Source organism: Artemia franciscana, chromosome 4 (assembly GCF_032884065.1).
Source record: "Artemia franciscana chromosome 4, ASM3288406v1, whole genome shotgun sequence".
NCBI lineage: Eukaryota > Metazoa > Arthropoda > Branchiopoda > Anostraca > Artemiidae > Artemia > Artemia franciscana.
This window is the reverse complement of record NC_088866.1, coordinates 32323346-32343556: the sequence shown is the minus strand read 5'-3', so window position 1 is coordinate 32343556 and position 20211 is coordinate 32323346. Positions and strand designations below refer to the sequence as shown.

General features: G+C 34.9%; 2 protein-coding genes and 1 non-coding gene across 6 annotated transcripts in view; 2 read left to right on the top strand and 1 right to left on the bottom strand.

The window, feature by feature from the left end:
• LOC136026308 (uncharacterized) overlaps positions 1-20211 on the top strand; it is a 77024-nt gene that overhangs the window by 12609 nt on the left and 44204 nt on the right. For all 3 annotated transcript variants that reach the window (XM_065702724.1, XM_065702725.1, XM_065702726.1), the window contains exon 2: positions 2359-2486. The gene's annotated coding sequence lies outside the window, so the exon portion shown is untranslated. The remainder of the gene's footprint in view (positions 1-2358; positions 2487-20211) is intronic.
• LOC136026307 (uncharacterized) lies at positions 1109-19720 on the bottom strand. 2 transcript variants are annotated; one of them, XM_065702722.1, is made up of 2 exons: positions 19455-19720; positions 1109-1993 (listed from the first exon to the last, which is right to left on the bottom strand). In XM_065702722.1, exons 1-2 carry the CDS (start codon positions 19648-19650, stop codon positions 1242-1244), a joined length of 948 nt encoding a protein of 315 aa, XP_065558794.1. In that variant the 5' UTR covers positions 19651-19720; the 3' UTR covers positions 1109-1241. The 2 variants fall into 2 exon arrangements, with proteins under 2 accessions (XP_065558794.1, XP_065558795.1); XM_065702723.1 differs by having other exon boundaries at positions 19464-19720.
• Positions 12568-12644, top strand: Trnac-aca (transfer RNA cysteine (anticodon ACA)). The gene is given in 2 exon segments: positions 12568-12604; positions 12610-12644. It is a non-coding gene; the product is annotated as a tRNA-Cys (tRNA).

Sequence of the window (20211 nt, the reverse complement as noted above, 5' to 3'; positions counted from 1 at the left end):
TGTATATAAATATGGCCTCCACTCACATGATTTTTTTCAAAAAAAGACTCTAAACAAAACTTCTCAAACTCATGACCTAAATAGATCGTTTTCAGGGCATAAAATGTCAGGGTGCCAATTCCCCCCCCCCCCCCCCAAAAAAAAATAAATATGGAACCGTTTAAAAGAAAATAATATGATGGAAATTTTTGTTTGGCATTTAACAAAAGAAACTTTTGCAAATTTTTTTTAAACTTTGCTCTTTTTAGCAAAGTCTTGTAGAATGACAAAAGTAGGTAAATATATCCAATATGAGTTACTTTTACTATTTTTTTTTTTGTCTGTGTGTGGGTGCTTTCTTCAATCTTATTTGGCTTTCAAATGCTTCAAATGAGACACTCAGATACTTTGAATGGGGATTAGTCGTATTTTTTTTGATTCATACACTGCTCCACCTGAATTCATAGCGATTAAGGAAGAAAGAAGCATTTGTAAAAAAAAATCGCTAATTTTCTGACTTTTACTGGGTTGGAATTTTTACACAGCATATGGTAGGGAACTTATCTTTTGTCGTTTTTACTGGCTTAGTATTTCAGATGGGAGAACCAATAAGGTTCCAAAATGGTGAGGGTATTGACATGTAGCCCCTCCCTATATTCGCTTGAGTAATAATGTGACTGGCTCCATGAAATTGTCATAGAGGTATGCCAATAAAACTGTATAACACGTCTCACCCTGAAATAGTAGGGAAGTTCAAATTTCTTTATCATTAGCCTTGAAGTTTCTTATTAGATTTGTACTTTGACATTCCTGGATTTTCGCTTTCGCAACTAAAAAAAAGAAAAAAAAAGCAGGATTTTGTTGGCTACTAGTACTGTCAAGACAATTGTTTATCTATTTTTTTTTTAAAATGCTCAAAAATTTTTAACTATTAACTAGTAGAATTTTAGCGTAAAGAGTGTTCGCTCAGTGAGAGAGGGGGTGAGACGGACAGGTGTTACAGGAGAAGGAGCTCCCTCATATACACTTTATGTCCAATTTAACCTTTAATACTTGCTCTTCAATTTATTTGAATTTTCTTCTTTTTATTTAATAAATTAAACATGAGCTATCTTTTTAGTATTCGTCATTTTATTGTGGTTACTTTACTTTAATATCGTTACGCTTCCAAATAACCTGAATTAAACACCCATGCCCTAAATAGTCACTTTGTTCAACATATATGCACTTTTCCAGCAAATTATATCTGACACCATCAACTTCTAATTTCCTTCCTCAGTTCCTGACATCCGACGGGAATTCTGAATTTCGGGGCTTTCTTGTTTACCAGCAATGTCAAGATAATTCTTTAAAAGTGTCATTGAAGCAAGCTCCTTTTCTAAACCAGTCAGCATATTTTCGACTGTAAGCATACTTTCATTTTTCATATTATGTTTTAAATTTCTGCTAGACACGATTATGTCAGCTATATTGATCCCTAAGCCAACTAGTCCAAGGGATAACTGAGCAGTAATAATTCCATGTGACGCAGACACCAAAACTGCCCTAGTGAGTCTGCCAGCAAGAATCGGGTCAAGTTTACAGTGGCTGTCACTCTCATCACCTTCACCTACATTACCATCTTGGCAAAACTCTGAGAGAAGCAGCCATACCTTCATTTTTGTTAGTGCATCTGTTCCAGAATTGTCTTCAATAAATTTTTGAAACGCCTGATTTAATTTTTCACTGTGCCTAAGAGTTTTTGTAAAGTTAGAACAGAAGCGAGTAATTTCTGACATTTTATCTTTCAACGTATTGCTAAGCTCAATGTCGCGGTCCAACTTTGCTTGAATATCAGCAATAATTTTCTTTGTTGAATATCCGTTCCTCAACACTGAGCTCGTCCTAGCTACAACTCCAACTCCTGAGAGTGCTAACCCCACAGGTGTAAGAATTAAGGAGGATCCTCCAGTCACAGGTGCCAGGAAAAGCCCAGTCAAGCTAAGGGTACCTCCTGCAACTCCAGCAGAAGAGCCTGCAAGATATAAAGAAAATTCAAATTTATCAGAATGATAGATGGAAACTGCGGCAACTGTAAAGCACAAAAAGGCATCGCAGAATTTTTTCCTGGAATGCTCAATTGCAAAAATTTTCAGGTTTGAATATGCTGGAAATATAGGTTTAATATTTTAATAGGTCTACTTTGCCTTTAGTACCAAAAAAACGACCCATAACAAGCCACGATTAGGATTAAAGTTCAAGATTCGCAAGAAATTTTCTTATTTCATCATTGAATTATCCTGCTTTCCCATTCATTCAATTTTGGAATTGCAGAACATCGGACTAATGTCCGCTGCTGCTATCTATAGCCTCGGAAAACTAAAATTATTTTTGTTGAAGGTGGAAACATTGCTGCAATGAAAGATAAACCATAGAAAGAAAACTTGCCATCTACGGTGCAAATACCATGATCCCATTTGTCCGCCGTATACTGGAGAAGATTTTCAATCAGTTTGAAATAACCAACTGTAAGTAATTAAAGACTCGTCCAAATAGTAACCAAAGTTTCTATAACAATGGATGCATCAAAAGAAGTGGGTTTTTACGCTGATTAAATAAAAAAAAAACAAGTTATTTCAACTGAAAGTAAGGAGCGACATTAAAACTTAAAACGAACAGAAATTACTTCGTATATGAAAGAGGCTGCTTCCTCGTCAACGCCCCGCTCTTTGCGCTAAAGTTTGACTCTTTCTCTCAACTCTTCTTTTTAAAACAGTAAAAAACTTTAGCGTAAAGAGCGGGGCGTTGATGAGGAAGCAGCCCCTTTCATATACGAAGTAATTTCTGCTCGTTTTAAGTTTTAATGTCGCTCCTTACTTTCAGTTGAAAAAACTTGTTTTTTTTATTTAATTTCTGAAAGTTTTTGAATCAATGCATGTTTTGATTTTGGCTCTCCGCAGAGGAATAATTAAAACGAAATTTGCATTTTTTTTTTTTTTGGCTAAATGGCATTCTGATAATTTTGATCGAATGATTTTGAGAAAAAAAGAGTGGGGGAGGAAGCCTAGTTGCCCTCCAATTTTTTTGTTAATTAAAAAGGCAACTAGAACTTTTAATTTTTTACGAATCTTTTTATTTGTAAAAGATATACGTAACTTATAAATTAACTTACGTAAAGAATTTTTTATTCTCATGTTTTTATTACACATATGAGAGGATTCGCCCCCTTGTCAGTACCTCTCTCTTTACACTAAATCTTAAATTTTGTCCCAATTCATTAAGAATGACCCCTGAATCACAAAAGCCGTAGAATAAATAGTTGACTTTACTAAAAATACTTTAGCGTAAAGAGCGAGGTATTAGGAGGAGGTGAGCCCCTCATATGGATAATAATTTCTGTTCGTTTTAAGTTTTAATGCTGCTCCTTACTTCCAACTGAAAAAAACTTTTTCATATTTATTTTTTCATTGTTTTTTTTTTAATAATGCTAGTAAATCCTGCGCTCCCTTCATGGAAATTTTCTTCCCCCATGACAAATTCCTCGATGGAAAGTTCCCCCAGTATATCCCCCTCTTCTCAACCCTTCCCCCCAACCAAAAAATCCTCCTGAAAACGCCTGTACACTTCCCAATAACCATTACTATATGTAAGCACTGGTCAAAGTTTGTAACTTGTAGCCCCTCCCACGGGGACTGTGGAGGAGTAAGTCGTCTCCAAAGACATAGTTATAAGGTATTTCGACTACGTTGAATAAAATGGCCATCTCAGAATTTTGATCCGTTGACTTTGGGAAAATAATTAGCGTGGGAGGGGGCCTAGGTGCCCTCTAATTTTTTTGGTCACTTAAAAAGGGCACTAGAACTTTTCATTTCCGTTAGAATGATCCCTCTCGCAACATTCTAGGACAACTGGGTCGATACGATCACCCCTGGGGAAAAGAAGAAGAAAAAAAAAACAAATAAACACCCATCCGTGATCTGCCTTCTGGCAAAAAATACAAAGTTCCACATTTTTGTAGATAGGAGCTTAAAACTTCTATAGTAGGGTTCTCTGATAGGCTGAATCTGATGATGTAATTTTCGTTAAGATTATATGACTTTTAGGGGGTGTTTCCCCCTTTTTTCTAAAATAACGCAAATTTTCTCAGGCTCGTAACTTTCGATGCGTAAGACTAAACTTGATGAAACTTATATATTTAAAATCAGCATTAAAATGCGATTCTTTTAATGTAGCTATTGGTATCAAAATTCCATTTTTTAGAGTTTTGGTTTCTATTGAGCCGGGTCGCTCTTTACTACAGTTCGTTATCACGAACTGTTTGATTCCTAATACTTAAAATTCATTAAGTTTAATATTATTCATCGAAAGCTACGAGCCTGGAAAAATTTGCCTGCTTTTAAAAAAGGGGTAAACACCCTCAAGGAATCTTACTAAATGGTACCATCAGATTCAACGGATGAGAGAGCCCTACTGTAGTGGTTTCAAGCTCCCTCCTGTAAAATTCAGAATTCTATTTTTTTTTTTTTTTTCAGAAGAAAGATCACAACTTTTCTTTTACTTTATTCTTCCAGGGGTGATCGTATCGAACCGATGGTACTAGAAAACCTGGAGAAGGCTCATTTGAACGAAAATTAAAAGTTCTAGTTCCCTTTTTAAAAGGCCGAAAAAGATGGGAGGACAACTAGTCACCTTCCCGTGCCCCATTTTCCCTAGAGTCATCCGATCAAAAAGTTCAGATAGTCATTTTCTTCCGCCTAGATGAAAGGTTCAATAGCTATGCTTCTGGAGATGACATGACACGCCTAAGCCCTTGGGAAAAGGACCGTAAGCTATAAAATTTGCACATTGTTGACACATAATATTTTCTATTGCGAATTATTTAGATGTTTTTCGGGGAGGGAGGATTTCATGAGGGTTGGGTGTATTTTTTTTTCCACTGGAAGAATTTTCATTTGGAAGGGATGATTCTGGGGGTGAAAATCCAAGGGGAAATTTTACATGGGGAAATTTGAATGAAATCCTTTACAAAGTTCTTCTTGTTTGTCTTACTTTCTCTATGATGTTTCAATTTTGCAATTAGAGATGTTCCAGAGGAATTGTCCGGGGGTAACTTTCAGCGGGCTTAGTATTGCCTGGGGGATTTTTCCATGGCAGGATTTTCCGCGGGAGAAATCCTCCAGGGGGATTTTGCACAGGAGGAGCTTTCCATGGAGGAAGTTTTCTTGAGCGAGAAATTTTCATGGATTGCGAAGGCATACTTCCTGGCATTATTTAAAAAACGATGAGAAATTAAATATAAAATCAACTGGAAGTAGGGAGCATCCTTAAAACCTAATGTTAAGATATATATTAGGTGGCTTGCTCCATCCTCAATACCTCGGTCTTTACGCTAAAGTTTGACTTTTTGTCACAATTCTTTTAGAACGAGTCGTGGAACATATGAGCTGTTTAATTAGAATGAAAGGTTTTACAGAGTACTAAAAAACTTTAGCGTGAAGAGCGAGGTCTTGAGGAGGGGGCAGTTCCCCTTATATACAGAATAATTTCCGTTGTTCTAATTTTTAGTGTTGCTCCTTACTTTCAGTTTAAAATACTTTTTTTTATATTTAATTTAAACTGAATTCGGCTTCTACTTGTTTTTGCCATGCTGAGGATTTTTTGAACTTATGCACATCAACGTATGAGGAACGGAGCTCTTGTTCATTCAGACTATCAAAAATTCTGAAATTATCCAGGAGGCTAGTAAATGAAAATCAGTAGCATTAACCGGTTTAATTTCTGAAGGCGAAGGACTAATTACTGAGCCGATGAAACATGTAAATTTATTAGAGAATATTTTAATATTTCTGATTTTATTTTTTTTTTACCCTCGCTCTATGAGATATTTTGACAAGTATGGCTATGAAATCTGTTACCCTTTCCCAATTTTCTTTCAATGAAAAAAAGATAACTTTCTTTTAATTATTACGATTTCTATTGTTTTCTTTTTTTGTTTGTTTATCCGACTAAGTAGTATAAATGTCACTTTTCATAGGTTCCAAGTTCTTGATAGCAATTTTTATAGGTTTCATGTTAAATTTGTCCGAGGTATTTTCATATTGTCCTTTAGCTCCGTTATTTTTTTAATAAATTTTCAAGGTAGGACGTATATTTTTCGCCCTTGCTCTATGAGATATTTTGATAAGTACTGTTACAAAATCTGTTACCTTTTATCACCTTTTTGCAATGAAAAAAAAGACAACTTTGGTTTAGTTGTTACGATTTCTATTGTTTTCTTTCCTTTTTTTTTCTTTTTATCCCACTCAATGGTATTTATATCAGTTATATAGGTTGCAAATTCTTTCTTTCTCTTTTTCATTATCTACGACCAAGAGAAATCTAGAAAAGGAAACTTTTTCCTAAATCTTGTGATATATGTTAGTTTCACTCCGGAAACTAATTACTGAAAGCATTAGAAGTGCTTTAATGAAAACCTTACTTACAGCCAAGAACGACCAAAAACAACTCTCTTTATCAAACAATTTAGCGTAACGAACTGTAAGTAAGGAGCAACTCGTGCCAATAGCAACCGAAATTCTAGGAAAACGGGGATCCGATAACAATCAACGCCTTTTTATGCTGATTTCAAATATTTATAATGTATTAAATCTAGAATACTTTTACCCATCAAAACGTATAAGCCTGAGAAATATTTGCAACAGTTTCAAATGGTGGGAGGATCCACAAAAAGGCAAGTGATCTTAATGAAAACCACGTCATTAGATTAAGTATTTAGACTAAGTTAAACTATATTAAACATTAGGTTAAGTCAAACAGTAATTCAAGTGTAAAATGAACGTAAATCACTATCAATAAATAAATAATTTATCTTAACATCAACAAAAAAGGTAAGAAAATCACTAAGATTACAAAAAAGAGCCGATGAAATGTAGATTGACAGTTTATTGTGTATTAGTATTCATTCCTGAAAGTTTCAGCAACTTTGCATTCAATAACGTAATGAAAGAGAAAACGCTTAAAATACACTTTATCTTCAAAAAAACCCAAATGACGTTCTGACTTTTAGAAGAGAGACATCAGTGTTTGTGACTTAATTAAGTAAATTATTATTTTAAAGTAAATGAATTAGTCACTAAGAAGGCGATATTCCACACATTTTCCTATAGATGACAAAAGCTTCCCATGGATATTCGGAGCAGTAGTCGAATGTATCTGAACTAGATCCTTGTCTATGTCATGTATCAGAGTTAGTCTGACGCCTAATTGTGTTGCGAGAGCAACACTTTGATTTTGTCCCGTTTTTTTTTTCCTATGCCGCCGATCTAAGCTTATTCCTGGAAACTGGTAAGGGTCTAACCTGTGCAGTATTTACGGAAAGTGTAAACCTCAGGCCGGATTGATGAATATGACATTACATTTTGGAAAGCTCCGCCTGGGGCCAAAAAGGATGGTTTTTGCTTGTCTACGAGCCAGAGCCTATGGTGTGCGAAGTGAAGTGGGGTTTTACAGCCTATGTCAGTGAAGAGTATCTGAAGTTGTGCAGCCAAGCTTTCATTTCATAAAAACCATATTTCTGCTTTTGGGTGGAAAACTCCGTTATAGCAGGCAAGCAGGCAGGCATCACTTTCAAATTGAAGACGGACTAAAATCTACATGTGCTAAATATATGCGGCAGTTACCCGGCCCCACAGCCAATATATCTTCTTTGAGTGATAAATAGAAAAAATTTACAGAAGCAAAAATGTGGCATTTTCTCACGGGTCCGAAAATGCTGCCATCTATTGTTTCTACCCATTTCTGTTCGTGATTTCAGCTGAGTTTATCATTCGGTTTTTTGGACTTGAAATTGCGGTAGAGAAATGGTATCAGATGTGCCTATTAAGCTTTAAAAGTTCTCTCATTGCTAAAGAAATTGGAGATTATCCTTTGCTCCTTTCGAAGTGGTGACGTTAGAAAGTTGGCCTACGCCAAAAAAAATCAACTTTTGAACTAAGACAGATAGATTTTTTTTTTCGACGTCAATCGATAGCTCTCGATGAGCTGATCAAAGTATTTGACATCCATTTTCTGGTACAAAAATTCCTTCATGAGATATACCAAATTGAAAGTTTCAAGGGGTTCACAACTTCAGTAGTAAGGTACACACTGAAGTGAAATCTAGGCCGATACAAATTGTGAGACATATAGAGAACTTGTAAGCAACAGTCGGCTGTTAGGTAATAATCATCTTCGGCAATGAGGGGTTAGCAACTTTTGTTATTTGGTGTATCTATTACTTGTTTCCAGTGTATTTGATGGTAAAAACCAATTTAATTCTAGTGGTAAGAGATGTAGGGGACTTGTAAGTAATAATCTGCTGTTAGGCTACAGTCAACTTCAGTGATGAGGAGTTTGCAGCTATGCTAGTTGGTGTACCCATATATTTGTTTCCTGTTAACTTAATACCTATCACGGGAGAGGGACTTATAAGCAGGAATCTGTTCACTTTGGGCGAGAAACGGCTGTTAGCTCATAATCATCTTTGGCAATGAGGGGTTTGCCATTTCTGCTAGTTGGTGTACCTATTATTTGTTTCCGGTGTATTTGATGGTTAAACCAATTTGGTTCCAGTGGTAAGACATGTAGGGGACTTTTAAGTGATAATCGGCTGTTGGGCTACAATCTTCTTCAGCGATGAGGGGTTTGCAAATTTTGCTAGTTGGTGTACCCATTTATTTGTTTCCGGTGAACTTGATGTGTATCACTGGAGAAGGACCATTTATTTGTTTCCGGTGGACTTGATGTCTATCACGGGAGAGGGACTTGTAAGTAAGAATCGGTTCACTTTGGGCTAGAAATTTGTGCAAATTGGTTCACATCGTATTCGATCTCTTTAAATCTGACAGAATTGAGTGTTTACGCAACGGGTACAAACGATAACGTAAAACAATGAGGTAGTTTCGTAATAATTAGTGTCACCTATGTTATCTTAATCCTGAAAAGTTACGGATAGCTTTAATACCAACTAGATTATATAAGATATTAAATAAAAAAAAATAAGTTTTTTTAAATGAAAGTAAGGAGCGACATTAAAACTTAAAACGAACAGAAATTACTCCGTATATGAAAGGGGCTTTTCCTCCTCGACACCCCGCTCCTTACGCTAAAGTTTTTTATTGTTTTAAACAGTAGAGTTGCGAGAAAGAATCAAACTTTAGCGCAAGGAGCGGGGTGTCGAGGAGGAAAAGCCCCTTTCATATACGGAGTAATTTCTGTTCGTTTTAAGTTTTAATGTCGCTCCTTACTTTCATTTAAAAAAACTTGTTTTTTTTTTATTTAATTTCTGAAAGTTTTTGAATTAATGCATGTCTGATTTTGGCTCTCCGTACATAAATTACTAAAATGAAATTTGCATATTAATTCTTTTTTTGGCTAAATTTTTTAGCATAAAGAGCGAAGTATTTATCTCCTCCTAAATACCTCGCTCTTTATGCTAAAGTATTTTTAGAACCCTTCATATGCGTAATAATCTCTGTTTGTTTTAAGTTTTAATGCTTCTCCTTACTTTCAATTGAAAAAACTTTTTCATGTTTATATTTTCATTTTTTTTTTTTTATAGTAATGCTAGAAAGTCCTGCGCCCTTTTCATTGAATTTCTCTTCCCCCATGAAATATTCCTCCAAGGAAAGATCCTCCCATATAGCCCCCTCCCCTGAACCCCACACCCAAACCAAAAAAATCCCCCTGATAACGTCGGTACACTTCCCAGTAACCATTACTGTAGGTAAACAATGGTCAAAGTTTGTAACTTGCAGCCCCTCCCCCAGGGACTGTGGGGGGTAAGTCATCCCCAAAGACATAGTTATTATGGTTTTCGACTATGCGGAACAAAATGGCTATCTCAAAATTTTGATCCGTTGACTTTGGGAAAAAAATGAGCGTGGGAGGGGGCCTAGGTGCCCTCAAATTTTTTTGGTCACTTAAAAAGGGCACTAGAACTTTTCATTTCCGTTAGAATTAGCCCTCTTGCAACACTCTAGGACCACTTGGTCGATACGATGACCCCTGGAAAAAAAAACAAAAAAAAAAAAACAAAAAACAAATAAACACGCACCCGTGATTTGTCTTCTCGCAAAAAATACGAAATTCCACATTTTTGTAGATTGGACCTTGTAATTTTTTCTATACGGTTCTCTGATACTCTGAATGCCATGGTGTAATTTTCGTTAAGATCCTATGACTTTTAGGGGGTGTTACCCCCTATTTTCCAAAATAAGGCAAATTTTCTCAGGCTCGTAACTTTTGATGACAAAGACTAAATTTGATGAAACTTATATATTTAAAATCAGCATAAAAATCCGATTCTTTTGATATATCTTTTAGTATCGAAATTCCGTTTTTTAGAGTTTCGTTTACTATTGAGCCGGGTCGCTCCTTACTACAGTTCGTTACCACGAACTGTTTGATTGTTCCAAGTTTTCATCCGTCACGATGTCTACGATTGAAAAGGATAAATTTCAACTGCCTGCAAAGTCAATTTAGTCCCTTCTTTTGATATTATTTTGTAGTTGTTGTTTTTTCAACGCTGAGGAATAGGCTTTGGTCATGTAATGATAACTCATTGCGTTTTTGTTTGAACATACCGTTTTAAAAACTTCGATAAGCTGACAACTTCATCATTTAACCGATAGTGATGAAACAAGCACACACAAGAATTTAAAAAATTAGATAGTTTCGTAATAATTAATATAATGTCATCTATGGTATTTTGATCCTGAAAAGTTAGGTATAGCTTTATAATACTAACTAGATTATATAAGATATTGTTTCGGGTTTTCATCCGTCACGATGTCTACGATTGAAAAGGATAAAGTTCAACTGGCTGCAAAGTCAATTTAGTCCGTTCTTTTGATACCATTTTGTTCTTGTTTTTTCAACGCTGAGGAATAGCCTTTCATCATGTGATTACTGATCGATAGCGAAGAAACAAAGCCAAAATGTTGCTCTTGCAACACTTTAATCGGCGAAGCCGGACAAAGGTTGCCGCAACACTTCATGTTGCCCGGGCAATGTAGGTCTAATTTGTTTTAAACTTGGATCAAAGAGACCCTAGAGGTAACCTTCGTAATGCAAATGCGTGTGGATACCTCCCTATCTGACGGCATTCTCGAAGTACATTCTCTTGTATTTCTTAGTACATATCTTGATCAGGGTTGCCAACTGGACATGTTTTATGTCCAAAGGACATATTCCTAAGTGTTAGGACACAATGACAGAACAGGGCGAATAAGGGACATATCATAGAAATTTCAGACATAAAAGAGGCACATTTTGCAAATTTATGACATAAAACAAAATATTTCCCAGTTGGATATATATTTTTGTACAAGAATTACACTAGCACCAAAGTAGTGTTAAAACAACTTATCTAGCACCAAATCTACTTAACTACTTACTTTCTAATTTCTTACGTTTTATTCTGTAATTTTTGGGAATTGCTTGCTCTTTCCCGAAGACAAATATCTGCAAAAATTCTTGAAATTCGTTGCAAATTTGTATTCTTTCATCTATAAGCAATTTCATTTCTCCTTATTTATGCTCTACAGCTGGCACGCACACAGGGCGGGGGGGGGGCTTCGGGCCCAGCCTCCCCCCCTCGAAATTTTGTGAAATGTTTAATTCCCCATGGTTTCTTGGGATTTCTCGCAAAAGTAGGACATTTATTAAGAATCTAGATACAGGTGTGAAGCCCTTTTTTTTGGATTTTACAGCATGCAATTATCCGGTCAAGTCATTGCCCAATTATTGACTCATTTTCTGTCTATATTTTTACCCTCTTTGAAGTAATTAGCGATTGTACTGTTATTTATTTTTTTTTCGTAAAGAGAGTTTGCTTTCCACAGCAAAATAGAATTATCCTTGATATTAGGGTGTTTATCCCCCCTTTTCAGGATAAAGTACAGCTTTCAATGGATCAATTTTGGAAACTATCATTTTTCATTAAAATCGACGTTTTCGCAATAGAAGAACTACCCCCCACAGCACCCATATGGCACTGTTGACCCTAAAATTTCCATTTCAGTGGAATATAATAGATTAATCACTGGTTCTGAATCGCTATGAACATGACCTGAGCCTAAAACGTACTTTTGAGGCTTCAGTCTTCCCCCCCCCGTCCGCTGCAATACTACAGATTAAAGTTAATCTATATTCTGATGTACGTGCTTTTTGCATTTATTTAGCTACTAAATTTAAAAAAAGGTGCTTCTTTATATCTGCTGTTTCAAAGGTTTTGGTCCCCCCCCCCGAAAAAAATTCCTGCTTACGTGCCTGCACTACAGTGAAGGTATCAGGCAAGCAGGCACTTTTTTCGTTATCACTCACTTCCGGCTTCGGATAGTCAGGCTAAAACCTCTATCTATTTATCAACTATTATCAGCTAAGAATGAAAAGTTAACAAATGACAAATTTTAATTCTTCTTCCAAGATAATAATATTTCTTCGCCTTTTGAGATAATAAAAAACCCATCATAAAAAATTTTACAAAACTCCTACACAAAATAGACCAACAACAGACACTTTGTTATTTTCAGCTGTATGCACCATAATCTAATTTGAAACTCTCCCGAAGCCATGATGGTCCAGTGGTTAGGACTCCTGATTACATGTGGAATCGGGCAGCCCAGGTTCAATTCCTGGTCATGGTATTTTTTTTCCGTAATTTTAATATTAAACTAATTGTGATGAAAGATCCAACGTGTATTATTATTGCTTTTTGGCCAGTCTCACTGTATATTTCAGATGGTTGATGAATTTTTTTAGGGGGGGAGGCACTTCTATGATCTCAAATTAGAAGATCCCACCCCTTATATGGTACAAAATTGCAACGTCATGCATCAGATTTTCGAGACCGCAATTTACATTAAAGCGATCAACTTGCCTAGAAATTACACATCCATGGGATATGCTATCTTTTATGTCCTGGGACAAGGGTCTGAAATAAAACAGCCCATTTAACACTTTTATGCTTTCGTTCACCATAAGGATACTGCTCGCCACCTGTTTTTTTTTTTTTTTCTGTAGACCTGGCAAAGTAACAACCGTGATTTTTCCCCACTAGATAACGCTCTTTTGACTGTATGATTATCGAATTTATTGGCATTCAAGGCTTCACATACAGGTTACGAGCTGAACACATTTTATGTTAAAAGAACACATTCCCTTGTGCCGGGACAGAATGACATAAAAAGGCAGAAAGGTACATATTGTTGTAAATTGATGACATGAAACGAAAATTTTCCCAACTGGATATATATTTTGGCAAAAAAAAAATATCACTTTTTACCAAAGTAGTGTTTTTTTTAGCATCCAGGTTTTGCCAAATATGTCTTAAATAAAGGATTTTTGCAAAAGTAAACAGTTTACATTCTTATAAGAGTTTCGTCATTTCACACTAAGTCATTTTGTATAAATGTTTATATGGATTTTTTTGTTTTCGTATTTTTGATATTAACTGGCCAATTTTAAATGGGTTTGCAAAGCGTCTTTGGTCTATAATATAATCGATAAAAATCAACTGTAGTTATATTTCAAGATGGTCACATTTTAGCTATAAATGACAAAGTTTTAGATGCTTCGGCGACACATTCATGGACAAAAAAATTGCAACCCTGTTCACAAAAGCATTCGAGCTAGTGTAAATTTCCAGCCAAACTTCCAAGTGTGTAAAAAGAAAACATTTGTAGTTTTAGACCTCTATGAGATGGACATGCCAGGTAAGTTCAAAATTTGATTGTGTTCCTATTTTATAGCTAAATATTTGTTCGATTGAGATACTACTAGTCTAATTCTGAATCTCAGTTTAGCCTCAAACATGCTAACGATGTTAGCGAATGATCACGTCAGGCATTCATTGCCAACCCAAAAACTGTCCTGAATATACATAATTTTATTTATGTATGTATGCAAGCCAAAAACTGTCCTGAAACTACCAATCAGGAAAGCCAAGTATTTCAAAACTTTACAAAATCCTTTGGGGCATGACAGGAAATGCCCTCTAAATTGACCCGTGTCGATTTACCCAATTCCAAGAAAAATTACTAACCGAATTCCAAGAAAAATTAAGTCTCACTTGACTCCCTAAAATCAAATTCAAAGAAAAAATCCGTGCCCCCAATTCAGTTGCATCTCAACTATCATTTAGATTTTTATTCGAGTAATCCACAAAGTTCTTATTAGTACGATTAAAAATACCAATATGCTTTTATGAGTTAAGAGGATCAAATTAGCTCGTTAGTTTCTCAAATCCTTTTGAGCCTTTGTAGACATTCTTTCAGAACCTTTATCCATACTTTTTAATGATTAAATAAAAAACAAGTTTTTTTAAATGAAAGTAAGGAGCAACATTAAAACTTAGAACGAACAGAAATTATCGCGTATATGAAAGTGGCTGTTCCCTCCTCAACGCCCCGCTCTTTACCCTAAAGTTTGACTCTTTCTCTCAACTCTAATTTTTAATACTGGAAAAACTTTAGCGTAAAGAGCGGGGCGTTGAGGAGGGAACAGCCCCTTTCATATACGGGGTAATTTCTGTTTGTTTTAAGTTTTAATGTTACTCCTTAATTTCATTTAAAATAATTCGTTTTCTTATGTAATTTCTGAACGTTTCTTAGTTAATCCATGTTTTGATTTCGGCTTTCCGCAGATGAATAATTAAAACGAAATTTGCATATTTATTTTTTTTGGCTAAATGGCTTTCTCATAGTTTTGATCGAACAATTTTGAGAAAAAAAGAGCGGGGGAGGAGGCCCAGCTGCTCTCCAATTTGTTTGTTACTTAAAAAGCCAACTAGAGCTTTTATTTTTTTACGATGGTTTTCATTAGTAAAGATATACGTAACTTACGAATTAGATTACCTAACGAACTTCTATATTCGCATGTTTCTATTACGTATATGAGGGGGCTTCGCCCACTTGTCAATACCTCGCTCATTACACTAAAGCTTAAATTAAAGCCTAAATCCTTAAGAATGACCCCTGAATCACAAAGGCCGTGGAATAAATAGTTGAAATTACTAAAAATACTTTAGCGTAAAGAGTGAGGGATTAGGAGGAAATGAACCCCTTATATGTGTAATATTTTTTGTTCGTTTTAAGTTCTAACGCTGGTCCTTACTTTCAGTTGAAAAAACTTTTTCATATTTATTTTTTCATTTTTTTTTAAATAATGCTAGAAAACCCTGCCCCCTCCCCTTCATGGAAATTTTTCCTCCCCATGACAAATTCCTCCATGGAAAGTTTCGCCCACATAACTCCCTCTTCTAAACCCCTCCTCCCAACCAAAAAATCCCCCTGAAAACGTCTGTACACTTCCCAATAATCATTACTATGTGCAAACACTGGTCAAACTTTGTAACTTGCAGCTTCTCGCACGGGGACTGTAGGGGAGTAAGTCGTCCCGAAAGACATAGTTATTAGGTTTAAAAACTATTAGGTTTAAAAACTTAGTTATTAAAAACTTACTAAAAACTCGACTATTAAAAACCAAATACAAAAAAAAAATTCTTCCCAAACAAAGCCAGAACAAGCGGTCCCAACCACAAATCTACTACTATGTCAGGGGGAGGACACCCCCCTGCATCCACCACTGCCCCACGTTCTATTAAAAAAAAATCCCCCTTCTTGCCCCAATAAGAGTTTCCACTGAAAGATATAGAAGAACGTTCATCCTTCACATAGTTGAAATTTTAAATTAGTAACTTTCCCCTCTTCTCACTCCACTTTTAACTTGTAGTTTTAATGCTTATTTTGCAATTGCAAACTTTACAATTCTTGCTATTTAAACTAAATTGCCATTTTGTTTAAATTTGTTTTCCCGGTTTTGATTTACGACTTTTTATCGTTTGACTTTTTTACTGATTGCAATTTTATGAGTTTAAACTGGTTTGATATTTGTTACTGATTGACATTCACCATTTTTTTTTTTTTTTTTTTATTGACACTAAAGTGAGAATTAGGCCCTTTTGGGCTTGTGATAGTTGTTTTGTAGAAATAAATCTTGTCTTGTCTAAACCGTAGTTTGAAAATAATGTGATAGATAACCCGTGAAATATGACAAAAGAAGAACCAGAACTTGAGTACTAAGTTGAGATTGCTAAAGAAATAGCGAAACAACTGCCGATTATTCTATATGACCTTTAAATTGTTGGTAAAACCAACAATAGTGAAATTAAACCAACCTAAGCAGATACCGTCGGAGCGTTCTGTTGTTTTGGGGTGAAAATATCTTTAAAAGTTATCGAACATTCTTTCTCTATAGCAGAAAAGACAATTATCAAGAATTACTAAGGTACAAGTTGTATTAATTGTAACCCAGAATAATTCCCCATCCTAATAATTTTGATAGCAGTAAATCAATGACCTAAAATGAAAGACAAAGAAAAAACTTACATGTGGCCAATCACGAGCTTTTCATAATTCTCAAAAAGGTAAGGTAGATCCACAATCCAGCGTGAGCCTTTTTGTAGGTCTGACCCCAAATTTCTTCCAGAAGTAATAACTTTCATCGCAAAAGGGGAATTTGTTCCAATTTCTTCGGAACTTGATTCGTCGTGAACCGAAGCAACCGTTAAGCCTTCTAACAAATATTTTGATAAACGCGGTTTGCCTCTAGCACGATAATTTAATTTCAACTTTTCACGATGAACCTGCACATTTGGCAAATTGAGCCCTCGCTTATTTCTTTTTTTCCCCATGTTACTGTGGTCAATAACAAGAACTATATAAGAATTTTATTAGGGTTGTGGCCATTTTTTATTGGGGTTTATTTACTAAGGGGTTGAATTGTTTCTTGGAAAGTTTTCGGTCTTGGAAAGTCTTTGGAAATTATTTTCTGGACTTGAGACTGGTCATTGACTGCTTTTGTAGTTTGCTTTGGCAGTTCTACAGCAAGACTCGAGCCTTGTTATAACAAATTTAAATACTCTGGGGACATTTTGTTTCGTTCACATTATTTATTAATTAGCTCGTTTTATAATAATAACCAAAACGATAAATCATTCTTTTTAAAATAAAACCTTTGCTTCTTATTCGGCCCTTGTGCTGTGTTCAATTTATCTCTAGGATTAGATGCAGCTTACCCTTAGCCATTCTTCTTGTAATTACTTATACAATACAATTTTCTTATATATTTATTAACCGGCAGTTGGGTGTCTGCACCCTAATTCTTCTCTAGACTCTGTTTAAACAGGTTACAACTAATTAATGCTTGACTGAATCGCTCCTGAACAATCCGAGTGGTTAGTCCCTTGGTGTAATTTATGCATTCTTAGATGCTCCGATTACAGCTCAATCTAACCTTTTGAGGGGATTTTTTGATTTCGGAACACAAATATGTAAAGTATTTGAAGGGACTGCAGCCAGGAGGTATATATTATAGAAATAAGTTTCTGATTGTTGAATAAAAAATTTTTTGTTCTATTTTTTGATACCCCACAACAACAATGTCAAGCATAGCAATCTAGAATGCAAACCCGAAACAGGTTTTATAATTATTTTGGAATTGTAAAAAAAATAATTGTCGTCTTTAAGACTTGATTAGGTCAAAATATTCACCAGATTTCTCACTTCTATTGAAATAAAAACCGCCAAAATCACTAATTCAGGAACGTCAGGCAAACTCCAAATGTTTAACATGGGAGGTATAGGAAAATTCTTTGAGAGTCCGTCCTGCCTTAATCCCTGCTGAGTGAATTTCCTCTCGAGGGATAGTAATATTTTTGGATTTTTAATTTTGTGTCTTCGATATCCAGTTAGGTCGTGAATTTTTATTAAAAATCAATTTGTTTTGTTTATTTTTATTTATTTATTTAATTTTTATTTACTGTTTTGTCTTATTTTTTAGGTAGGGGGGGGGGGGGGTAAGGATGACTGGTAGTAATTGTGTATGTAGGGTTTTATAAAGGGTGATGTCTACCCATCCAAGATTTATAAACTTCCGGTTTGGTTGTTAATGTGTTTTATTTCTATTAAAGAAAAAACATTTTTTCACTTTCTCTCTTTCTTTTAAGATTAAACGAAATTTGCGTTTCGTTTATATTGAATACAATCAAAACCCATACTCATATCATATATTGCAACTTAAGAATTTATATTAGAATAGATTATTTCTATTTTTATGCAAAAAAAGTAGAGTAATGTTCATTATATTATCTAGTCATTAATCTTTAAAAATAAAAAATGAAGTTAACTCAATTTTTTTTACTTTCTGAAAAAATAAGTTTAGAATAGAAGAAATAAATTCCGAAAATAATTCAAACTCAAAACTACCAGAAGCTACAATCAAAGAAAAAATGAACCCCAAAACAAAAAGAAATTAAAATAAATAAATAGATACAATACAACAAGATAAAACCCTCACAATTGGTATCGGCTTATTTTTGGCTTCAGTGTGTTCCTTACTACTGAAGTTGTGAACCCCTTTAAACTTTCAAACTGGTGTATCTCATGAAGGAATTTTTCTACCAAAAAATGGATGACATATACTTTGATCAACTCATGAAGAGCTATCGACTGGCTTAAAAAAAATATATCGGTCTTAGTACAAAAGTTGACTTTTTTGCCGTTGGCCAAGTTTCTCACGTCATCACTTAGAAAGGAGCAAAGGATAAACTCTAATTTCTTTAGCAATGAGAGAACTTTTAAAGTTTAAGAGGCACATCTGATACCATTTCTCTACCGCAATCCCAAGTGTGAAAAACCGAATGATAAAACTCAACTGAAATCACGAACAGAAATGGGTAGAAACAATCGATGGCAGCACTTTCGATCCCCACTTTTTGTTTCTGTAAATTTTTCTATTTATCGCTCAAAGAAGGTATATTGGCTGTAGGGCCGGGTAACTGCCGCATATATTTAACACTTATAGATTTTAGTCCATCTTCAATTTGAAACTGGTGCCTGGCTGCTTGCCTGCTTAAACAGAGCTTTCCACTCGAAAGCACAAATATGGTTCGATGAAACGAAAGATTAACTGGATAACTTCAGGTAGTTCTCTCTGACATAGGCTACAAAACTCCACTTCGTTTCGCACACTATAGGCTCTGGCTCAAGGACAAGCAAAAATCATCCCTTTTGACCCCAGGCAAGAGTTCTACGAAGCTTTTTCAAAATGCAAAGTCATATTCATCAATCCGGCCTAAGGTCCACACTTTCCGTAAAAACCGCAGAGGTCAGACCTTTATTACTTTCTAGGAATAAGCTGAAATCGGGGTGCTAGGAACAAAAAAAAACGACAAAACCAAAGTGTTGCTCTCGTAACACAATGATGAAATATTAAGTGAAATTTGAAAGCAGCTCACACCAACCCCAGCCTATCCTCCTCTTTCAATTCATCTTTTGATATTGACAGCTCAAAACTATAACTATAAAAGCTGCACTGAAAGTTTTTCTTCTTTTGACGTAACATTCAATTTAAGAAGGATACTAAAGGATGCTAAAAAATTTTAAACGGACAAATACCTAACTTACCGACGACTTTTGAAACCTTAGTGCTTTGGAAATTCAACTTAAGCTCTTCTGATACAAGCTGTATCTCATGTATAAGATCTGTTCTAAATTGGATCCACTGTGTCAATAACCCATAACACTCATCAAATTTTACATCACAATATGAATAGCATGTAAAAAACCAAGATTTTATTTCCTTATCATTCATAATTCAGTACACTACCACACCCAATACTTCTGAAATTTATCTTCATTTATCTTTATCTTTTTTTCTTTCTTTTTTTGTAGAACAAACAGAAATACAATATGACATTTAGATTAAAGTTAAATTTCTTCTGGAGATACAAAGTTCGATTTTCTTTTGTCATTTATCGGAAAGAAACTGAATAGATGTTTCAAAATATACAATGTTTATGATTTAATATATCTGATTCCGACAAAACTGAATAGAACGAAGAAAAAAAGACATCGGTGACGTCAGTGATTTTCAGCTATTGAAAAAACCGAAAAAACAAAATAAACATTTCAACAGCTTTGTAAACTTTGCCAAAGTTATTTTTTTTTTTTCACTTGTTGGAAATCACCCTCTTTTGGCTTCTTGGTTATTTTTCTTTGTTTTTTTGGCTGATGTCAAGTATAGCCAATGTTGTCTCATAGCATATTAACATTTATGCGTCTATCTTTGACAATATTATGGCCATCAGAACACTCTAAAACTTCAATACTCAAAATGTCGTTTGATTACAGTTAAAATTGTTTTTGAGATGGG